At 44.7% G+C, this 24,764-nt stretch overlaps 1 protein-coding gene across 1 annotated transcript; it reads left to right on the top strand.

Moving 5' to 3' along the window:
• Window positions 1-7,854: 7,854 nt before the first annotated feature.
• On the top strand, window positions 7,855-15,916 carry LOC307243043 (NLR family CARD domain-containing protein 3-like; the record flags this gene model as incomplete). The annotated part of the gene is made up of 8 exons (XM_080017694.1): window positions 7,855-7,926; window positions 9,936-9,954; window positions 10,349-12,149; window positions 12,261-12,434; window positions 14,273-14,446; window positions 14,683-14,856; window positions 15,077-15,123; window positions 15,372-15,916. The coding sequence occupies 8 exons, from the start codon at window positions 7,855-7,857 to the stop codon at window positions 15,914-15,916; spliced, it is 3,006 nt and encodes a 1,001-aa protein (XP_079873820.1).
• Window positions 15,917-24,764: the final 8,848 nt, after the last annotated feature.

The raw sequence follows: 24,764 nt of genomic DNA, 5'->3' as shown, positions 1-24,764 counted from the left end.
TTTTTATTTGGCACATACATATACATACTTCCATACATATATGCAGTGAAATGTAATGCAACGCACCCGGTGATAGCACACAATAAGTCCTAGGAAAAAGTACAAAAATAAAATAAAATAAAAAGTAGAAAATTCCTTTCTAATAGACCGACTAACTGACTCCTAAAACGTAATACAGTAAGTGGAATACTTATAGAATAAGATAAAAAATATATAGAATAAAATACAATAAAAAATAAATTGAAATAAAATGGAATAGGTAGAAGGAATATGCCTATGTATATACAGATATGTGCATTTAAAGTGGCATGTGAATTAAAGTGGCATGTGAATGTCAATAGTGTGAGGTAGTGTTTGGGATAATACAGCACAGTATACAACAGTACGGCGCAGCAATACGGCATCATGAACAACCCTGAACAGTGACACAGTACGCGGTACAGTATGCTACATACAGTACAGTAGGTAGTGGAGCCTAGTGCATGGCTCAGTTAGGACCCCTGGTGAGGTCAGCATTGACAGTTCTAATGGCTTGAGGGAAGAAACTCCGTCTCAGTCTCTCTGTTCTCGCTGCGTGACTGCGGAGGCGCTTGCCTGACCGCAGCAGCTGAAACAGTCCGTTGTTGGGGTGATGTGGATCCTTCATGATCCTACGGGCTCTGCTACTACACCTCCTGGTGTATAACTCCTGCAAGGGGGGGAGGGTAGTTCCAGTGGTACGTTCAGCTGAAAGCACCACCCTCTGCAGGGCCCGCCTGTCCTGGGCAGTACAGTTCCAGAACCAGGCAGTGATGTTGCCTGTCAGGATGCTCTCCACTGCTCCAGAGTAGAAGGACTTGAGGATCCTCACCGAGACCCGGAATTTCCTCAGCTGCTTGAGGTGGTAGAGACGCTGCCTCGCCTTTCTCACCAGAGTGTCTGTGTGAACAGTCCATGTTAAGTCCTCTGTGATGTGGACTCCCAGATATCTGAAGCTGCTCACCCTATCGACAGAAGTCCCATTAATCCACAAGGGCGCGTGCGTCCTCGATTGTGATCCACGCCTAAAGTCCACAATCAGCTCCTTGGTTTTGCTGACGTTCAGGTGTAGGCTGTTGTCCTGGCACCAGAGTGACAGCATTCAATGAGCATTCAATCCTAGCTCCATCAGCTTGACAGCCAGTCTGGTGGGAACTATGGTGTTGAAAGCTGAACTATAATCAATGAACAGCATTCTCACATAGGCCCCCTTCTGGCCATCCAGGTGCGAGAGCGTGGTGTGCAGTACCTGGGAGACCGCGTCATCCGTGGATCTGTTCTGCCGGTACGCGAACTGCAACGGGTCCAAGGTGCGGGGGAGGGAGGCGCAAATATAATCCTTAATCAGCCTCTCGAAACACTTCATGACCACCGAGGTGAGGGCCACCGGACGGTAGTCATTCAGGCAGGTTGGAGAGGCGATCTTCGGGACAGGAACGACGGTGGACCTCTTGAAACAGGACGGGACCACTGATTCAGCCAGGGAGATGTTGAATATTGTGGTGAACACCGGAGCTAGCTGGTTAGCACAGGTCTTCAGTACTCGCCCAGATATGCCATCTGGGCCCGCAGCTTTCCTGGTGTTCACCCGCATCAAAGCCCTCCTGACCTCGTGCACGGACACTGAGAGTGCGCGCTCATCCCCAGCGGTGTAACTCCAATTAGCTGGCGAGCTAGCGGTGTTGCTGCCAGACTCGAACCGCGCATAAAAGGAGTTCAGTTGGTTGGCCAGGGAGGCGTCCACACTCGTGGCTGGGGAGGAGCTGCTCTTGTAGTTTGTTATTGTTCGCAGCCCCTGCCACAAGCGCCTGGTGTCCCCCCGCTCCATCTGCAGCTCCACGGTGTCTCTGTACGTCCGTTTGGCGTCCCTCACCGCCCTCCGCAGATTGTACGACGCCGCTTTGTATTTGTCCATGTTACCAGATACAAGTCCGTCGTTGTAAGCGGCGGTGCGCGCATTCAGAGCGCAGCGGATGGATTTATCAACCCATGGTTTCTGGTTTGGAAATATCCGAACTTTCACCGTGGGAACGATTTCATCCGCGAGCATAGTCACAAAACTCACTACAACCTCCGTAAACTCGCTGACGTCACTTGAACTTGCTTGGAACATGTCCCAGTCTACGTCAGTCAGAGCGTCCTGAAGCGCAGCCTCTGATTGGTCCGTCCACCGCTTCACTTCCCTCGTCATCACCAGATCCCGCGCGATCAGAGGCCTGTAAACAGGAAGCAGCGAGATCGCGGCGTGATCTGATTTCCCGAAAGCAGGGAGCGACACTGTCTTGTATCCGTTCTTGTAAGGAGTGTAACAATGGTCCAGAGTTCTGTCTCCCCTGGTGGCACACGAGATGTGTTGGTGGAAATTCGGCAGAACTTTTTTAAGGTTGGCCCTGTTAAAGTCCCCAGTCACCACCACAGCCGCGTCGGGATGTCTGTTCTGAAATCCGCACAACACATCGTACAGAACCGACAGAGCTGCGTCGGTGTCCGCTTGCGGTGGGATATAAACGGCTGTAATGATGACTGGGCTGAATTCCCGGGGGAGATAAAATGGACGGCATAGTATGGTCAGCTGTTCCAGGTTCGGCGAGCAGGAGTGGGAGAGGAATTTGGTGTTGTTGGCGTTACACCAGCGGTTGTTTACCATTAGGCAGACGCCTCCACCTTTGGATTTCCCCGACTCTCCCGTTCTGTTGCCGCGGAACACGGAGAAGGCCTCGGCTGGACGTATGGCTTCATCCGGCACCAGTGGGGTCAGCCATGTTTCCGTCAGGCAGAGGACGCAACAGTTCCTCGTGTCACGCTGGAATTGAATCCTCGCTCGAAGTTCATCCATCTTGTTCTCCAGGGACTGGACGTTAGCAAGAAGGATGCTTGGCAGAGGTGGACGGTAAGGTTGCGTCCTCATTCTGACCCGAATGCCGCCTCGTTTACCTCGGTGCTTCCTCCGTGGGCCGGCTCGTGGAACAGCGACTCCATTTTTGTTGTTGTAGTTGTTGTTGCGAGTGTTCCCGCGTAGGATTTCCGCCAGCCACTCTGCTCCCACGGAAAAAAAGTCCCAAAGTTGTTCGTTTAGGGAAATTTTTATATCCATGAGTGCATCGCGGCCGTATGAGTTAATTGTTGATGTTTTTCTGGCGAACATTGTGATAAAAAAAGGAAAAAAATACTAAAGAGTAAGAAAGTAACCGGAGCGCCGGCGCAGGTGACCGCTAGGGGCGGCGCCACTATCGCCAGAGAAAGAAGGGGCGTCCGACCACTAAAAGAACCCCGTCTGGGGAACATGTCAGCCTGTGCAAAGCTAAGAATTATGATGACTGTCTGGGACTGTTGTCCATCTCAGAGCTCAGCAGTGATGTCACTACACCTTCATTAGTCTGAAGAAAAGCTGTGTGTGTGTGTTTTACGTCGAAGCCCAGCCCAGGAGCAGGAGAGTCCAGAGGGTCCTGCACCAAGTCGGGTCTCCATCAAGAGTGACCCGTCTCTGATTATACCTTTAATGTCTAAAGATGGAGATCAGGCTACGAAGCAGAGGTGAGGATTTAACAAACAGATGATAGAATATGATAGTTAAACCTCAAATCCTAACTTCCAGATGATGGTTATTGTTTATCTTGTAGATTCCATCAGGTGAGAGCAGACTGTCCTGAACCCAGCTCAGACTCCTTGAAGAGTGACTGGTATATGGATCATCCTATTGGCTTCAGAGATGGCCGCCCCTCCAGTAAGAAGAGGTAAGAGTTCCAAACAGATGATGGAGACAGAGGAGATTGTTGTTATCAAACTCTACTGAGCAGAGGGAACAAGTCAGGAGGAAATTAATTGGTCGGAACCAACCATCGGGAGTGTTGAAAGATTTCACGAATGCCCTTCAGCACCCACCACTGCTGCACTGTTGATTGGCAGTGTGAGTTTCAAATCGACCGGGTCTGCCAAGTTATGTAGGCCTGGCGCTGACAAATGTAAATTAAAGCAGCCGTAATGGACAAGGAAGGGTTTCATTGGTGTCATTCCAAAAATTTTGAATATCGGTGTAGGTAGGTAGACAATAAAGAAATGACCACTTCAACTTTAAAATAACACGTAGCTCACTGAATTCAAGCCTTCTAGTGATTTTGGATATTGATATCAGCTGGTGCAAACATTTCAACCTGTCTTGATGCACTCTGGCACATGCCATTTTAAAATGACCAATCATTAATTTTAATTTAGTAGTCGTAATTTATGTATTTTAATTAGGGCAAATTGCCATTTGTTAAAATGTTGAATTCTGTCTGTATATATACACAAGTCAGCCAGTCACCTCTTGCCACCTGCCTTCGGTCTCCAGTCTCCAGAAGGATCTCTGCCACGCCTGCCCACTCTGCCACTCACACTCTTAGCTCATTTGGACTTTGGTTAACTAACCCTGATTGTCTGCAATAAACCTGTTAAAAACACTTTTGCTTTTGAGTCTGTTCTGCATTCTTTCGTCCCAAATTGAACGTATTATAACAAACGATCCAAAAGTCTTAAATAAAAGGTGGGGCTGGGGGTGCACAAGTGACCCCTGTAAACTTGAACTTGTCCGTCATGTTTGAAGAATGCGATTGTTTAATACCGCCCTTTTTTTTATTAATTAGAGTTCAACTGAGCAAACAACTATGCTTTTCGAAATGGAGAGGGAAAAAGGCAAAAACAGCCAAGGATAGCACCGTATCATAGGGAGTGGAGTGTGAAGATGTATTTAGAAACATCACTCGCGGTGGTGGGCCGCTCTGTGTCCAAGTCACAGGCCATTTTTTTTCTCCCATTGGAACTTTCAAACTATATTTATTTAGTGTCTGAACAACACATACAAGAATGTGTTTTTCAAGAAGACATCATCTTTTGTGTGAGTGTGTGTGTGTGTGTGTGGTTCCGCACTCCTAATACCTAAAGTTAACCCTCGCTTACCTTACGGCTAAAATTAAGCATCTCTAACCCTGTACCCTAAGTTAACCACCTCTAACCTTATTCCTCAACTTAACCTCTCTAACCTGAGTGACTTCTCTAGTTCCGGTGAGAGCTACCACTTCTGGTTCCGGTGACTTCTTAGCGTGTCGGCTGTTGTTGTCTTTTTTTGCTGTTGTTTTTGTTGCTGTTGCTGGAGTTGATGTTGCTGCTGCTGTTGTTGTTTTGTGGCTGCTGCTGCTATTTATGTTGCTGTTGTTGTAGTTTCTGTTGTGATATTACAGTGGGAGGATTATAAGAGGGTGTGTCTTCGGAGAGATAGTCAAAAGGATCTCCCTCCCGAGGTCAGAATGAAAAACTTGACCCGTAATTTACGGACGCTAATTAAAGGACCGTGACTGGATTAAGATGAGACGGTGCACAGAGTTCAAATTCCCGTTTCCGGTGAGGGCTACCACTTCCGGTTCTGATGATGTCTTTGCTCTGCGGTACTTCGTTGAGATGAGATGGTACACACTGTTGACTCAATACAGATGAGATTTCTGGTTCCGGTGAGAACTACCACTTCCAGTTCCGGTGACATCTTCGCTTGTGCGCTATTGCTGCTACTATTGCTGCTGCTGTTTTCTGTTGCTGCTATTGTTTCTGCTGGTATTGTCATTGCTGCTGCTAACCTTATACCTAAACTTGACGTCCTATACCTATACCTGACCTGACGTCTTTGCTGTGCGTTGCTTCCCTGAGAACTATTGACTCAATACAGATGAGATTTCTGGTTCCAGTGTGAGCTACCACTTCCGGTTCCGGGACGTCTTTGCTTGTGCGCTGTCGCTGCTGCTGTTTTTGTTGCTGCTATTGTTGCTGCTGGTACAGTAACCGCTAGTGTTGTCATTGCTGCTGGTGGTGGTGTTGGTGTTGCTAACCTTATACCTTAACAGGTGTTGTCGTTGCCACTGCTTACCTTATACCTAAACTTAACCATCTCTGACCTTATTCTTTAACCTAATCATCTCGAACATTAAACCTAACAATCCCTGAACTTAGTGTAGGGGATGGTAGCTCAGGCTGTAGAGCTGGTGGTCTAGTAATCTAAATGTTGCTGGTTCTATCTCAGGCTCCTCCGGCTAGCATGCTGTAGTGTCCTTGAGCAAGCCACTTAACCCCTAATTGCTCCTGATGGCTGCGTCCATCAGTGTTTGAACAATTGTAAGTCGCTTTGGATAAAAGCGTTTGATTAATGTAAACTTAACCATCTCTAAGCTTATACCCTAATTTAAATATCTCTAACTTTGTACCTCCACATCTCTAACCTGAGGGACTTTTCCTGTTCCGGTGAGAGCTACCACTTCTGGTTCCGATGAGGTCTCTCCGTGTGCGTTGCTGATGTTGCTGCTATTTCTGTTGCTGTGCTTGTTTCTGTTGTGATATTACAGTTAGAGGATCATAAGAAGGGTGTGTTTTCAGAGAGAGAGAGTCAAAAGGATCTCCCTCCCGAGGTCTGTTTGGAAACTTGACCCGTAACTTAGGGACGCTAATTAAAGGACCGTGACTGGATTAAGATGAGATGGTGCACACAGTTGAAATTTTCATTTCCGATCACTTCTGGTTCTGGTGACGTCTTTGCTGTGCTTTACTTCGTTGAGGTGAGATGGTACACACGGTTGACTCAATACAGATGAGGAGATTTCTGGTCTTCGCTTGTGCGCTGTTGATGTTGCTGATTTTGTTGCTGCTCTTGTCTGCTGCTGGTATTGACACTGCTGGTGTTGTCATTGCTGCTGCTGCTGGTGCTGTTGTTGTTGCTGCTAACCTTGTACCTTAACTGGTGTTGTCGTTGCTGTTGCTAACCTTACACCGAAACTTAACTCTCGCTTACCTTATACCGTAACTTAACGTAACTTAATACCTCGACTTAAACATCTCTAACCTGAGTGACCTTTCCAGTTCCGGTGAGAGACATGACTTCCGGTTCCGGTGACGTCTTTGCGTGTACGTTGCTGCTGTTGTTGTTGCTGCTGCTGTCGATGTTGATGCTGCCGTTGTTGCTGTTTCTGTGGCTGTTGTTGCTGCTGTTTTTGTTTTCTGTTGCTGTTGCTGCCACTGTGGTTGGAGTCGCTTTTATTGTTGTTTTTGTTGTCTTTGTTGTTGCTTTTGTTGTTGCTGTTGTTTCAGGGGGATTCTTTTGTAATGACCGGCTGAGAACTACGTTCTCTCTTCGTTTTTTGTATTTCTTTGTAAAGCGCATTGTGTTGCCCCGGTATGAAATGCGCTCTATAAATAATGTGTGACTTGACTTGAGTTGACATGAGAGGAGTCAACAAGTACCAGTTTTATTGTAGAGAGTGGGCAAGGTGGAACAAACCTGGAGCAGAAGAAGACATGTAATGACAAGGGCTCTTCTCCTGTGTGTGTGGGGAGGGGGGTTTTACCTGTTGCTCATTGATAACGCTAACAAGCAACAGGCAGACAGCCACACTGATCCTGGGTCCAATTACCTAGACCTAAGACAGGTGTGGCTGCTTAAACCACAACACCCCAACACCTGTGTGTGTGTGTGTGTGTGTGTGTGTGTGTGTGTGTGTGTGTGTGTGTGTGTGTGTGTGTGTGTGTGTGTGTGTGTGTGTGTGTGTGTGTGTGTGTGTGTGTGTGTGTGTGTGTGTGTGTGTTCTTCACAGAGACCAGCAGAGGTCACAGGTCACCAGTGGTTTGTCTGGACAGCAGCATCAAACAGACCTGGACTCCTTATTCCTGGTGTGTAAATGTCCAACACGCTCCAAATGACATGAAGCAGGATGTGTTGTGGTGCCAATCATCTCCATGCTTCCACGTTGGGCCAGTGGGATGTGAATCCAGGACAGTAAAGTTCTCACTGATGTTCCTTTGTTCCAGCTGTTAGAGGACAACATGGTCACCTTTGTAAAGAAGGAGCTGAAGAGGCTCAAGAAGGTTCTTGGTCCAGATTACCCACAATGCTCAGTGAGGCAGAGGGAGGAAGAGGATGATGAGATGGACAGTGAGGAAGAGGAGCAGAGGAGGAGCGCCAGAGAGGGGGTTCTGAAGATCACACTGCACTTCCTGAGGAAAATGAAACAGGAGGATCTGGCTGACTCTCTCCAGAGCAGTAAGAGACAGATTCACACATTTAAAGGAACATTACATTCTGGCTCTCTGCTTTTTACTATAATGGTTTCTGAGCAGCTCTCTACATGTATGTGTATGTGTCCAGAGGTATAGCTTGGAGACATTCGCAAGGGGACAGTCGATCCATGTGTTGTATGTACCTGGACTCCCGCTCTGACTTCTTCCAGCTGATGTACAGCGCTTTATAGAACAACACTGCCCCCAGCCGTGTAGGCAGAAAGGGAGAGAAAAGTTAGAAGAGCAGCACTGTTAAGAAGCACTGGCTTCCCACAGAGAGCTGATTTTACTTTATCAAATGCCTTCTAGCACTTCTCCATCCACTGGACCTGATCAGATCTACCTTTTCAAGTTAAATCAGAGAAAGGGCTGGTCAGCTCCCAAAAGTCAGCTACAAACCTCCTGTAGTAGTCCGCCAAACCCAAAATCTTTTTTAGGTTTTTCTTTGTCTCTGGGAACGGACCAATCGTAAACCCAAGTGGTATCCCAGATATTGCAACTCCCTTGCCCAACTGCACACTTCTTTGGGTTAGCCATAAGCCTAGCCTGCCTTATGGACTCGAGTACTGCCCCCACATGCTTCATGGGCTGCGCCCAGCTGTCATTGTGATTGATCACATCATCCTAGTAGACAGCAGCGTATGCCATGTGCAGACGCAGAACCCGGTCCAAGAGTCTCTGAAAGGGGGCTGGGGGAACCGCCAGTAGCCCTTGGTTAAATCCTGTGTCGTAAAAAAATGGAGTTGTGCCTGCTGGTCAAGTAGCTTGTCGACCAGAGGCATCAGGTACGCGTCAAATTTTGACACCTGACCTAGAACCTTACCGACCCACCCAACCTACCCACCAGGACTATGGGGCTACACCAGTCGCCTTTAGACTCCTCTCTCACTATCTCCTTTAATTCCATCTGCATAACTTTGGGTTCATGCTCAAGCAGGCGCTACGGCTGGGAGCGTACCTTCACCTCTGGGGTTTTTGTAGGACGTGTGGCCTGGCAGGCGTGATAAGACATCAGAGGGGTGCTGCTGTAACACTGCCACGTCCATGCTTTGGCCTGGTGAGAGATGGTTACTGGACAGGGCCGGGGTGGGATTGGTCGTTTTTGGAACCTCTAGCCCCAACTCATCCATCCATCAGTCTGGGGCTAATACATGCTGGTCGTACTTGAGCGGATTCCCAACAGCGTGTAAAGTGTAAAGTGTACATGACATAAACAAAGTACCCTGGTTGGTGAGGATTTCCTTCAGAATCCTGACTCGGGAGATGACCCAAAACAGTGCCTGCACCACACTTTTAGCCGTTATACTGCACACTGGAGTACCGGGATGCATAGTCCACTAGGACCAACACAAAACTAAACCCAGGGGCACTGTGGTCTAATGGCCCAAGAGGTCCATAGCAAGTCATTCGAACAGCACCTCAACTAGGGGGAGGGGCCTCAATGGCGCAGTTGGTGTAGCCTTAGGGTTGACTAATGGGCACTCGGGACATGCAGTGTACCACTTACATATATCTCATCATCACATTTCCCTACCGACCGTGAGTGCATTCCCCCAGCCTCCCACATTAACATGTTAAACCCTGGCCAGTTCATACCCAAAACCAGAGAGTATGATAGGCTAGAGCCAACCACGGCCTTCTTCTTATGCTATTTCCTTTGTAATGAAATTCAAGCCGCAAAAATTTGATACATGTGAATATCCCCATGCACACATCGAATCTCCACCCATGCACCTCCATCAAAGCCCTCAAGCTCGGCGTGGCGCTTCCGCAGCCAGCAGATCGGCTCCTGGCCACCTTTCATCTGGTGCTCCACCCCTCCCGAGTCCCTGTTTGGGTGCCTCTAGTGGGAGTCTATACCCACAGGTATGGACGGGTATATAGAGCGAGACAGAGTCCTTCATGCAGTGGGGCATGGACATGGCGTGAGTCTTAATTAATAATTTCGGCTTGCTCACTGTCTGGTCCACAGGCTTTCAGTATCCTGTACCATGCAATCCTCACTGCAAGAAAAAAAACACATAAGAAGACTCTTCCAGCCAGATCTGACCCATCAGCACTGACAGGGCTGATTTGGCGGCCCCAGTTCAGCTGCCCCGCAATGGGAAGAAGACAGTGCCACCAACTACATCCTATTGCTTAACCACACCCCCTTGTCTGCCACATACACATTTTGCATGAAGTATTGACATTAATCTTGTTAATGTCTGTTAAAGTTTAACATCAACTCATTGATGTCCTCTGTTGTTTGTTCATTCAGTTAATCTTCCTGCGGAGTGCAGACGTAAACTGAAGTCGAACCTGAAGAAGAAGTTCCATTGTTTGTTTGAGGGAATCTCGAAAGCAGGACAGCCAACACCTCTGAATCAGATCTACACAGAGCTCTTCATCACAGGGGGAGGTGGTGCAGAAGTGAACCAGGAACATGAGGTCCGACTGATTGAAGCAGCTTCCAGGAAACCAGTGACAGAAGAAACAACAATCAGATGTCAAGACATCTTCAAACCCTTACCTGGACAAGATCAATCAATCAGAACACTGGTGACAACGGGAGTGGCTGGCATTGGTAAAACAGTCTTAACACGCAAGTTCGCTCTTGACTGGGCTGAAGACAAAGCCAACCAGGACATACACTTCACATTTCCATTCACCTTCAGAGAGTTGAATTTGCTGAAAGGGAAACAGTTCAGTTTGGTGGAACTTGTTCATCACTTCTTTACTGAAACCAAAGAATCACGAATCTTCAGCTATGACCAGTTTCAAGTTGTGTTCATCTTGGACGGTTTGGATGAGTGTCGACTTCCTCTGGACTTCCAGAACAATAAGATATGGACTGATGTCACAGCGTCCACCTCAGTGGACGTTCTATTGACAAACCTCATCAAGGGCAACCTGCTTCCCTCTGCACGCATCTGGATAACGACACGACCTGCAGCAGGCAATCAGATCCCTCCTGAGTGTGTGGACATGGCAACAGAGGTGAGAGGCTTCAGAGACCCACAGAAGGAGAAATACTTCAGGAAGAGATTTTCAGAGGAGGAGCAGGCTAACACCATGATCTCCCATATCAAGACATCACGTAGCCTGTACATCATGTGTCACATCCCAGTCTTCTGTTGGATCACTGCCACCGTTCTGGATCACGTCCTGAAAACAGCCCAGAGAGGAGAGATGCCCAAGACCCTGACTGAGATGTACATCCACTTTCTGCTGGTTCAGTCCATACAGGGGAATGTCAAGTATCATGGGAGATCTGGGACAGATCCACACTGGAATACAGAGAGCAAGAATATCATTCTGTTCCTGGGAAAATTGGCTTTTGACCAGCTGGAGAAAGGAAACCTGATCTTCTATGAAGAAGACCTGGCAGAGTGTGGCATTGATGTCAGAGCAGCCTTAGTGTACTCAGGAGTCTTCACCCAGATCTTTAAAGAGGAATGTGGGCTTTTTCAGGAAAAGGTGTTCAGCTTTGTCCATCTGAGCATTCAGGAATTTCTGGCTGCTGTACATGTCTTTCTGACATTCACCAGCACTGGCGTCAATCTACTGTCAGAACCACAACCAACATCAAAGTCTTCTAAGGGCACAAAGAAACCTAACTTAGAATCCCTCTACCAGAGTGCTGTGGACAAGGCCTTGCAGAGTGTCAATGGACACCTGGACTTGTTCCTTCGCTTCCTATCGGGACTTTCTCTGGAGACCAATCAGCTGCTCCTACGAGGCTTGCTGGAACAGACACGAAGTATCCCAGTGACCAATCAGGAAATAGTGCGTTACATCAAGAAGAAGTTGAGCAAGCATCTCACTCCGGAAAGAAGCATCAACCTGTTCCACTGTCTAAATGAGCTTCATGACCGTTCTCTAGTGGACCAGATCAAACTTCACCTGAGATCAGGAAGTCTCTCCACAGTGAAATTGTCCCCTGCTCAGTGGTCAGCTCTGGTCTTCATCTTACTGTCATCAGAAGAGGAGCTGGAAGTGTTTGACCTGAACAAGTACACTGCTTCAGAGGAGGCTCTTCTGAGGCTGCTGTGTGTGGTCAAAGCCTCCAAAACATCTCTGTAGGTGCACAGATATCATATATTCACTGGAATCCATTTAACATGTGATGAGATATTGTAAGTTATCTAATATCTAACCATTTATTTATCTGTGTGCATGTTGATATGCAGGCTGAGAGGCTGTAATCTGTCAGATAGAAGCTGTGAAGCTTTGGCCTCAGTTCTCAGCTCTGACTCCTCTCGTCTGAGAGAGCTGGACCTGAGCACCAATGATCTGCAGGATTCAGGGGTGAAGCTGCTCTCTGCTGGACTGGGGAGTCCACACTGTGCACTGCACACTCTCAGGTCAGTGTTGACCTTGACCCAAAAATTTGAGATTTTTGTAAATATTTTTTACAACTGTTAAGAACCATGTCAATTTACACTATTACATATAGGTGACATAACTTGATAAAAAAAATAATGTATATCATTGTGACAACTCTGTAGTTGTTGCAGGGTGAGAAATGGACCAGCAGGCAGGTGTAACAGAAAACCAGACTGCGCTGGGTATTTATTGAAACAGAAATAAAGACGTTTGCCTTTTCAGACAAACGTCACCAATGTCAGACAGCCCTGCCTCGGTTTCCCCTTTGAGTTGACAATGCTGGCTCTCCCTACCTGCAGATGGTGCCAACACCACTCCTTCGTACCACAATAATATATACACAATATTTTTCTAAAATATAGCTGCAGGCAGCAATGCATGACATGCTGTGGTCCAATCTCGGTGAAAATAGGACCAAATGTATAAAACTAAATGGCGGCAATTGAAAGTTATACGATTACCAAAGCCATATACCAAACAATGCCAGATTTCTCACAGTGCCTCAGAGTCATGCCTTTCTCCTATGTACCAAACTGGATGTTGATATCTAAATGCATTGTTCAGTTATGGCAGATTATGTAAAATATAATTTTTTTGTAAACTTTAAAAATGAATTGTGGCCAAACATTGAGGTGTAGCAAATGTCCAGCAGTCCAGACATGTGGTCCAAGCTTGATGAACATTGGACTACCTGTTAGTAGGAGAGGAGTTAGGAAAAATACCTTTTGGACAAAATTCAAAATGGCGGAAAATATGACGCAAATAGACAGCACAATGCATCATAGACTTGGCGTCACCCAAGGAATCCATAGGCGCAAAAACTTTGTTTCCATGACCAACGTTTCAGAAGCTATTAGACAAAGTGTAAAAGTGGTTGTTGTAGTGCACCATCTGGCCGATGAATCCCATTTTCTGTGTTTCCTAGTTTTGGAACAGATCGAACCTATCATAAATTTGGTGTTTGTGGCTTTCACAGTTTTTTGAGCAGCAGGCCCTTTCAGCCGGAGAATGGCTTGGACAGTTAATAATCTGAACAAAATCAATAGGGTTCCTGCACTTCGTGCTGGACCCCTCAAAGTCTGAACTTTGACAATAGGGCTCACATCCTTTGGGCGGGACCCCTAATAATACATCAATGAATTTTATAATCATATTGCGGTAAATCATTATTTATATGTTCAGATTTTTTTTTTCTATTTTATTCCATTATCTCTTAGATAACTAGTACAGTTTAACCACCGCCTTTTTCCAAAAAATGTCATTGACCAGCGTTTGAGACTGAAAAAGGTCAAGTAAACCGAATGTCCAGTGTTAAAAAATTAATGATTTGATTCCATTGCCAATATCTTTTAACAATAAGTCTGTGATTCAAACAAAGGAGCTCTGAGTACAGTATATCTATGCGTGTGTGTGCTACCTGCTTCCAATGCAGCCACGCCTGAACTGAAATGAGTTCAGGTGTGTTCCTTGGTTCCTCCAGCAACATGCAGAGGGAGCTAAGTACATTCAAAATGTACTTTGATCTGATTGATAATTGCTTTTTTACTCTGAATCCTTACTTCCTACAAAAGGACACAGCATGATGTGATGCTGCATGATCCAGGTGTTGTGAAGCCAAATCATGCCATGAGTCCATTCACACAATCATGTCTTTGTAGATGTATTATTAATTCCGTTAAATGTGATTTGTGTACAATCTCTGTGGTAGAATTTCAAAGTATGATTTGTCATTAAACCGGTACAAACAACACATTCTGTTAGGATACACAGTAAGTTCCTCACGTGTGTGTGTGTGTGTGTGTGTGTGTGTGTGCAGGCTGAGAGGCTGTAATCTGTCAGAGAGAGGCTGTGAAGCTCTGGCCTCAGTTCTCAGCTGCAACTCCTCTCGTCTGAGAGAGCTGGACCTGAGCAACAATGATCTGCAGGATTCAGGAGTGAAGCTGCTCTCTGCTGGACTGGGGAGTCCACACTGTGCACTGGACACCCTCAGGTCGGTGTTAGTCAATCTCGACATGAAACTCATTGTGCCCTTGTTGTGACAAGATGAAAGCATTGTTAGAATATGTGTCCTATATCCTGTATGTGCCCACATCAACTAAACCACATTTCAAGGCAACAGCTATTTTTAAATCGCCCATAAAACGAACTCACATTATCCCTATTCACACCAAGTTGAATATACAGAATAACATATATGACACGTTATGAATCATGTTGTGTTTGTAGCTTGTCAGGCTGTCTGGTCACACAGGAGGGCGTGGCTTCTCTGATCTCAGCTCTGCGCTCCAACCCGTCCCATCTGAGAGAGCTGGACCTGAGCTACAACCACCCAGGAGAGGCGGGAGTGAGGGAGCTCTCTGCTGGCCTGGAGGACCCACGCTGGAGACTGGACACTCTCAGGTACGGAGAGACCAGCTGACACTCCCTGACAAGCTCTTCTACGAGGAATACTCTCTACAACCGTGAGGTCAATCATACTGGGATGCCGGGGAACGTGCTTTGTTGTTAGACAGCACATATGACCATGATGTTGGAAGGGAAATGATCGATACGGCAGCTTCTCAATGTCCGTGTTTCCCTGATCTAAGAGAACTCTCTGCTCTGACTGTGTTATTCCCAGTGTGGAGCACGGCGGAGTGTGGAGGCTGAAACCAGGGCTGAGGAAGTGTAAGTGTCTGTTTATTTTGTTTCATTACTTTTTATCTGTCAACTATTGAGATGGAAAGTCCATCCACACAGCAGTACAGTCCATCCATTCAGATCCTACTGTGAATGAAGATGATGGTGGACATTGTGTGTCTTTATCACACTGCAAATAAATGGACAATCTGTCTGTTGATGAATCCACAATATATGAACCAAACAGGGATGATAGATCATAAATTGCTGCTGCATTGTGTCTTGTTCTCCACCAGATGGTGTTCAACTCACGCTGGACCCAAACACAGCACACAGAGAACTCTGTCTATCTGAGAACAACAGCAAGGTGATGAAGGTGGAAGTGGAGCAGCCGCACCCTGATCACCCAGAGAGATTTGACTGTAAGGAACAGGTGTTGTGTAGGGAACGTCTGACTGGGCGCTGCTACTGGGAGGTGGAGTGGGGAGGAAGGGTTGACGTAGGAGTGACATACAGAGGAATCGAAAGGAGAGGAATGGGTCATGACAGCACTCTTGGATTGAATGAAATGTCCTGGAGCCTGTTTTGTTACAAGGATCATTACTATGCCTGGCACAATGGCCGTAGAACAGTCATAGATCTCCCTCCGTCCTCTGGTCGTCACAGAGTAGGAGTGTATCTGGACTGGTCAGCTGGCGCTCTGTCCTTCTACTCCATTTCCGATGACGCTCTGAGACTCCTCCACGCCTTCCACACCACATTCAATGAACCACTCTACCCTGGATTTAGGTTGTGGAGGTGTAGTACCTCAGAGTCTCAGTGTCAGATAGTGGAGGTGTAGTATCCTCGCCTCCAACTAGTCCAGAATGCTCCATTGGCTCCCTGTTTTTTATCACTGATCACTTTAAAAGCACGTCTGGGTCTGAGTCCAAGCTATATAACATATGTTGACCCCATTTGAGCCTGTGCGCAGCCTTAGATCCTAGGGCGGAGCCCTTCTGGCTGTTCTTAAAACTTGAGGTGACCGTGCCTTTTCTATCAGGGCCCCTCGGCTTCGGAACGACCTTTCTGAGTAGATACGGCAGAGTCAGTGAATTCTGTTAAATCAGTTCTTGAAACCCACTTTTATAGATTTGCTTTTATGTGACCTCGCCCCTTTTTTATTGTGTCGTTATCTTTAATCTGCTTTTAATTATCTCTTTATCAGCTTTTAGAATTTGATGAATGAAATTTATTTCAGTTTATTGATGTTGTTTTGCCTTTTAAATTCATGATCTGAGCACTCTGCTTTTATTTTGTCTGTCCAAGAACTTTGTAAACTGTTTTTAGAGGTGCTATATAAATAAAGCTATTATTATTATTATTATTATTATTATTATTATTATTATTATTATCCTCCTCTCTAAAAGCTGAACTGAATATTCAATGTTTTTTATCGCAAAGTTTTAATCACTATTTAATTGCCTTTCCATGCTGCTGTACATTTTCAAACAGTATATAACATATTTTATAGTAATTATCCCTCAATCTGAATTGGTACTTTACCGTCAAATAATACATTTTGGACTCATGTTAATGTTAGGCAACCTGCTCTTCCAAACTTTTTTCTTTTTTTTTGTCCACCTTAAAATAAATAGGATTCAACAGTTTACGAGGAATCCAAGTCATTTGTCATGTTATTGATCAAGCAAGTGTGACTATTTTCTTGACGAAATGCCATGTTAGTGGAATTAAAGACAAAAAAGTCAAGAAACTGGGAAGAAACTGAATTGTTGAATATGTTGAAATCTTGTTGAAAAAAGATGGACTTACACCAGAGGATGAATTAGAAACATCTGAAATCGAAATCAAACTTGACCCAATTCACTTGGACTCAGCACAGGCAGATCCAGAGCTAAGTGGCTTGAAAAAGCGAAGAACAATTCAAGCAATTTTTTCACTCTTGAAAAAAAAAAAAAATTACGAAACAGAATTAAATGCATTTTAATAACTGGTTGCAACGAGATCTCTCAGTATTTGCTAGAGTTGTTCTATCCAAAGCCGAGACTCGTTTGGTGTCTCCTTCCCTGTCTCTGTGTGAACGATGCCGCCTGCGACCAGGTGAATGCAGGTGTTCATCATTTCATTTGGAAGATCGAAATACAGAAGAAGAACAAGGTTACGAAATAGGTAGATAAAGGAGTCCATCATTTTAAATAAGAAAGCAGAGGGTGGTCTTAGAGTCTGACAATTCAATGATGTGGTTAATACCTTTTAATCTAGGAACATTTCAATCTTCTGCAAATTCAACGTGGAACTTCAAAATGTGGAACGTTCTAATCTCCTGCCGTCCAAACTACCAATCAAACTGTCCAAATGTCACCAGCAAACTCTTGTGGCTTGGAAAATGTGTTATACCTGCAAAACTTTAACTTGGAATAAAGTTGCTGAAGTTACCATAAGACATCAATATCTTTCTCTGATTGGTATTCAAGAGGTATCGATCATACTTTTCATATTTTTGATGAATCTGGCAGAATCCTATCATATGAGAAATTTCAAAATAAAAACAACTTTCTCATTCCTATTCCTTTCAAAGGATGTGACCCTCCGGTTAAGGCCATCCCAGTTGGCTTAATACACCTCGCAAAGTGCCATTTGGGTTATGGGGATGGTAATTGATCTTAAATGGAATTGATGGGACGACCACAAAATGGACCAATAAGCACATTCCAGAAATTTCCCAAAACATAAACAAAATTGCGCCGAGAGGAAAATTCTTTGGGAAGTCTTATATTGATGAAATAAAGTGGAAAAAATGGTTATGCCCTTCATATTCTGCATAATAAATAAGAGCAGAGAAATTCATTTTAAAGTGTTGTACATGATCAACCCAGTAAACTTCTTTCTTGCCAAATTTACAAATATAAGAGGAAAACAGCAAAATATTTTGACTGTCAAATATTTTTTGACTGTCTATTAAACTCAGCAAAAGAAGGACGGTTCATCACCCAGCGAGACTCGCTTCCCGTCTTTCGTACGCGAGGCGCGTTCAAAATAGGGGTCGACTGATTAATCGGCCTGGTCGATAATCTGAACCGAAATTCCTCATTTTAACCGATTATCGGATTCGCTATTTTGTCTGATGTGACTGACGATTACAATAAATAACTAAACAAATGCGCTCGGCAGGGAAGGCACTTGTCAGGACTCTCAAATTCTACGGATATGCAAAATAAAGACATATACAGTATATGAAAATCTTACTTATTTGCCGAATTTCATTCAGTGAAACGCGATGGGCAAACAAAAAGCTGCTCGCGTTCGGCTCGGTCGTTACCCTCTCCTGTTTTCGCAGCGCGGTAGGGAAACACTGCCATCACTGTCATTATCCTTGATCCATCCAATGAGTCATTTCCCTGTGTCTCGAGAATAAACTCGGAATTCTGAATTGAAAGTCGAAACCTCGAGAATAAACTCAGAATAACCTTTCGAGGATAAACTTGGAATTTCCACTTTCCCGTCTCAATTGAGTTTTGAGAATGAAGTCGGAATCTGAGATTAAAGTCAAAATACACTGTGAGAATACGGTGGGTGAGACGGGTGAGGGAGACACGGAGAGAGGTGAGACAGGCAGAGAGTGAAGGTGAGGGAAAGAGACTTGGAGAGAAGGGTTCAAATTTGAATTTAAGTTTTACCGGTTTTATTTATTTCGACTTTGTTTATTCATTTTTACAGTAAAATTTACCTGTTTTGGGGAGCTATGTAGTTAACTATTTTATCTCTTCAAAATCTCCGTCCAGTTTGCAAGAAATGCTGTTAGGAGCTCCCTGCACTTTATTTAACATTCAATATAATGTTGAAATGTTCTGTTTTCTAAATGTATAAGTATTTAATTAAACAGATGTTTAAATGAAGCACCCCAAATCAGACAAATAAACATAGAAACAAACAACAACATATAACGCAAACATAGAAACAAACAACAACATATAACACAAACATAGAAACAAAAGGCAACACTATGTATCTGACACAACATAATTGATTAAGGCAAAAAAAATGACAACAGCAATTACGGCACGCGGCCTCTTTCTGTGATAGTTATGGCAGTAAAGGAGAGAAAAGGAGAAGGTGTAATCAGGGGGGTCTTCGGGGGGGTGTTCTAAGCAGATGCTGGTTCCAAAGCAAACGGAAAACAAAAAACAAAATCTAAAATTACAACAGGAGAATATACATGTTGCAGTGAAAAAAATACATATAATGTGACTGTTGTGGTGTGACTGCATGTCTTTTTTTTTTTTCCCCGTTGTGGGTTTTATTTTTTTCCTTGTACGACTTATATTTTATTTTATTTACGTTTGTTTGTGGGCGATTTGAATGACACGAGGAAAATAAATGTGTTTTTCGAAAACTCTCTCTCTCTCTCTGCATGACAAGCATTCTTACATTGCCAAAGCACAGAAAGACGGCAACAATAATGTTACACAAGGTTTAAAATAGAGTACTGTCAAGCAGGAAGGGTCGAGTTGCCTCATTGTACCCTGCTCACTGAGGTTTGGAGAGCCAGATCTCCACCTGCAGTCACACCTTCTCTGTGTGAGCTGGAGCTACTGCTCGGTGAGCTGCTAACTAACACCTGCTGGAGACACAGTCCATCTGCACCAGCTGATATGGGAGTAGGTAAGCATTTCCCGGTTGGACCAGTTTGACGACATACTCATGGGATGACACTTGGATACTAAACTGATACTGAGGACGAACGAATGAACACAGGCACGAACAAGGCTTCTTACACACCAAGACGGTCAAATTTCTCAGTGAATTCAACTAACTTGAACCAACCAGTAGACATATGAAGCAATAAGGTAGGAACACAGCTCCCAACACTGTATTGGTATGAGCTCATGTATTTCTGAAGATAACTAGAATGTGACATTGGTTATTGTTGATCATTTACCTTCAATTTGAAGAGGTTGGACTGGTTGGACTGAAGAAACTGCAGTCCGGATCATGCAGAACACCAGGTAGGTAAAGGGAAATACTTTAGTTTCAAGCTTTGTATGTAAAAGACACATACTGTATATCTGTCTTGCTGCTTAGATACCTCTCGAACAGATTATATGTCTCACTAATGATATACCTGTCTATCTGCCTGTCTAACTGGTAGGGGTGAGATAGACAGGACATCTAGAACAATCTGGTGTTGCAGGAAGTCATTCCTTTCTAACTTGTAGAGAATAGAAAGGAACGATTGAAATGCAAACTCAAACAGGGAAACATTAAAACAAGCAAGAGAATCTCAAAGCAGAGAATACAGACAAGTGAGCGCGAGAGAAGCACTTCGTGGACTGGGTGAGAGAGGACCACACGGTCACACGACCCAAGGTCAAGAAAAGTGTCTTCCTGTTTTGACCCAATGGATGTACAGTGACTTCATGGAGACTGGAAATCATTCCAGTTCTGGTTAAATGCAGTTAAATTGGAGGATAAACAATCATCCCTGATTCAATCTGATCAGTAAAACGTGCTGTTTGCTGCATCGAATTGGGTAGAAATACAGGGCTTGTTCTGATCACTTAGATATGCAAGCCTTCTTCCAATTAATTAGAAATGCAGTTATTGTTGTTTATGGTTTGCAGTGCAAAGTGTGTCCCTATTAGTTAAATGCAGAGCTTGTAGTAAGCCTTTTGAGTTTAAATCTTGTTGAACTCAGGCTTTGTTTGCCCGGGGGCAAAAGTCTGGCCACTTGTGGTTTAGTGGAATACTGTGACATCATCGTGGTTTCTGTATTTAAAGGTCTTCAGTCAACCATGAATGAGTCTGAGGAGAGAAAGGAGGGGCATCCGACCGCTAAAAGAACCCCGTCTGGGGAACATGTCAGCCTGTGCAAAGCTAAGAATTATGATGACTGTCTGGGATTGTTGTCCATCTCGGAGCTCAGCAGTGATGTCACTACACCTTCATTAGTCTGAAGAAAAGCTGTGTGTGTGTGTTTTACGTCGAAGCCCAGCCCAGGAGCAGGAGAGTCCAGAGGGTCCTGCACCAAGTCGGGTCTCCATCAAGAGTGACCCGTCTCTGATTATACCTTTAATGTCTAAAGATGGAGATCAGGCTACGAAGCAGAGGTGAGGATTTAACAAACAGATGATAGAATATGATAGTTAAACCTCAAATCCTAACTTCCAGATGATGGTTATTGTTTATCTTGTAGATTCCATCAGGTGAGAGCAGACTGTCCTGAACCCAGCTCAGACTCCTTGAAGAGTGACTGGTCTATGGATCATCCTATTGGCTTCAGAGATGGCCGCCCCTCCAGTAAGAAGAGGTAAGAGTTCCAAACAGATGATGGAGACAGAGGAGATTGTTGTTATCAAACTCTACTGAGCAGAGGGAACAAGTCAGGAGGAAATTAATTGGTCGGAACCAACCATCGGGAGTGTTGAAAGATTTCACGAATGCCCTTCAGCACCCACCACTGCTGCACTGTTGATTGGCAGTGTGAGTTTCAAATCGACCGGGTCTGCCAAGTTATGTAGGCCTGGCGCTGACAAATGTAAATTAAAGCAGCCGTAATGGACAAGGAAGGGTTTCATTGGTGTTATTCCAAAAATTTTGAATATCGGTGTAGGTAGGTAGACAATAAAGAAATGACCACTTCAACTTTAAAATAACACGTAGCTCACTGAATTCAAGCCTTCTAGTGATTTTGGATATTGATATCAGCTCGTGCAAACATTTCAACGTGTCTTGATGCACTGTGGAACATGCTATTTTAAAATGACCAATCATTAATTTTAATTTAGTAGTAGTAATTTATGTATTTTAATTAGCGCAAATTGCCATTTGTTAAAATGTTGAATTCTGTCTGTATATATGAATTCTCTCTGTATATATACACAAGTCAGCCAGTCACCTCTTGCCACCTGCATTCGGTCTCCAGTCTCCAGAAGGATCTCTGCCACGCCTGCCCACTCTGCCACTCACACTCTTAGCTCATTTGGACTTTGGTTAACTAACCCTGATTGTCTGCAATAAACCTGTTAAAACCACTTTTGCCTTTGAGTCTGTTCTGCATTCTTTCGTCCCAAATTGAACGTATTATAACAACAATCCAAAAGTCTTAAATAAAAGGTGGGGCTGGGGGTGCACAAGTGACCCCTGTAAACTTGAACTTGTCCGTCATGTTTGAAGAATGCGATTGTTTAATACCTTCCTTTTTTTTATTAATTAGAGTTCAACTGAGCAAACAACTATGCTTTTCGAAATGGAGAGGGAAAAAGGCAAAAACAGCCAAGGATAGCACCGTATCATAGGGAGTGGAGTGTGAAGATGTATTTAGAAACATCACTCGCGGTGGTGGGCCGCTCTGTGTCCAAGTCCCAGGCCATTTTTTTTCTCCCATTGGAACTTTCAAACTATATTTATTTAGTGTCTGAACAACACATACAAGAATGTGTTTTTCAAGAAGACATCATCTTTTGTGTGAGTGTGTGTGTGTGTGTGTATGGTTCCGCACTCCTATTACCTAAAGTTAACCCTCGCTTACCTTACGGCTAAAATTAAGCATCTCTAACCCTGTACCCTAAGTTAACCACCTCTAACCTTATTCCTCAACTTAACCTCTCTAACCTGAGTGACTTCTCTAGTTCCGGTGAGAGCTACCACTTCTGGTTCCGGTGACTTCTTAGCGTGTCGGCTGTTGTTGTCTTTTTTTGCTGTTGTTTTTGTTGCTGTTGCTGGAGTTGATGTTGCTGCTGCTGTTGTTGTTTTGTGGCTGCTGCTGCTATTTATGTTGCTGTTGTTGTAGTTTCTGTTGTGATATTACAGTGGGAGGATTATAAGAGGGTGTGTCTTCGGAGAGATAGTCAAAAGGATCTCCCTCCCGAGGTCAGAATGAAAAACTTGACCCGTAATTTACGGACGCTAATTAAAGGACCGTGACTGGATTAAGATGAGACGGTGCACAGAGTTCAAATTCCCGTTTCCGGTGAGGGCTACCACTTCCGGCTCTGATGATGTCTTTGCTCTGCGGTACTTCGTTGAGATGATATGGTACACACTGTTGACTCAATACAGATGAGATTTCTGGTTCCGGTGAGAACTACCACTTCCGGTTCCGGTGACATCTTCGCTTGTGCGCAATTGCTGCTACTATTGCTGCTGCTGTTTTCTGTTCCTGCTACTATTGCTGCCGCTGTTTTCTGTTGCTGCTATTGTTTCTGCTGGTATTGTCATTGCTGCTGCTAACCTTATACCTAAACTTGACGTCCTATACCTATACCTGACCTGACGTCTTTGCTGTGCGTTGCTTCCCTGAGAACTATTGACTCAATACAGATGAGATTTCTGGTTCCAGTGTGAGCTACCACTTCCGGTTCCGGTGACGTCTTTGCTTGTGCGCTGTCGCTGCTGCTCTTGCTACTGTTTTTGTTGCTGCTATTGTTGCTGCTGGTACAGTAACCGCTAGTGTTGTCATTGCTGCTGGTGGTGGTGTTGGTGCTGCTAACCTTATACCTTAACAGGTGTTGTCGTTGCCACTGCTTACCTTATACCTAAACTTAACCATCTCTGACCTTATTCCTTAACCTAATCATCTCGAACATTATACCTAACAATCCCTGAACTTAGTGTAGGGGATGGAAGCTCAGGCGGTAGAGCTGGTGGTCTAGTAATCTAAAGGTTGCTGGTTCTATCTCAGGCTCCTCCTGCTAGCATGCTGTAGTGTCCTTGAGCAAGACACTTAACCCCTAATTGCTCCTGATGGCTGCGTCCATCGGTGTTTGAACAATTGTAAGTCGCTTTGGATAAAAGCGTTTGATTAATGTAAACTTAACCATCTCTAAGCTTATACCCTAATTTAAATATCTCTAACTTTGTACCTCCACATCTCTAACCTGAGGGACTTTTCAGGTTCCGGTGAGAGCTACCACTTCTGGTTCCGATGAGGTCTCTCCGTGTGCGTTGCTGTTGTTGCTGCCGGTGTTGATGTTGCTGCTATTTCTGTTGCTGTGGTTGTTTCTGTTGTGAATAGGGGTGACGTCTTTGCGTGTACGTTGCTGCTGTTGTTGTTGCTGCTGGTGTCGATGTTAATGCTGTCGTTGTTGCTGTTTCTGTGGCTGTTGTTGCTGCTGTTTTTGTTTTCTGTTGCTGTTGCTGCCACTGTGCTTGGAGTCGCTTTTATTGTTGTTTTTGTTGTCTTTGTTGTTGCTTTTGTTGTTGCTGTTGTTTCAGGGGGATTCTTTTGTAATGACCGGCTGAGAACTACGTTCTCACTTCCTTTTTTGTATTTCTTTGTAAAGCGCATTGTGTTGCCCCGGTATGAAATGCGCTCTATAAATAATGTGTGACTTGACTTGTGTTGACATGAGAGGAGTCAACAAGTACCAGTTTTATTGTAGAGAGTGGGCAAGGTGGAACAAACCTGGAGCAGAAGAAGACATGTAATGACAAGGGCTCTTCTCCTGTGTGTGTGGGGAGGGGGGTTTTACCTGTTGCTCATTGATAACACTAACAAGCAACAGGCAGACAGCCACACTGATCCTGGGTCCAATTACCTAGACCTAAGACAGGTGTGGCTGCTTAAACCACAACACCCCAACACCACTGTGTGTGTGTGTGTGTGAGTGTGTGTGTGTGTGTGTGTGTGTGTGTGTGTGTTTGTGTGTGTGTGTGTGTGTGTGTGTGTGTGTGTGTGTGTGTGTGTGTGT

Source organism: Zeus faber (genome assembly GCF_960531495.2).
Source record: "Zeus faber genome assembly, chromosome: 17".
NCBI classification, from domain to species: Eukaryota; Metazoa; Chordata; class Actinopteri; order Zeiformes; family Zeidae; genus Zeus; species Zeus faber.
The sequence above is the reverse complement of the archived record's forward strand: the minus strand, read 5'-3'. Positions and strand labels throughout refer to the sequence as shown.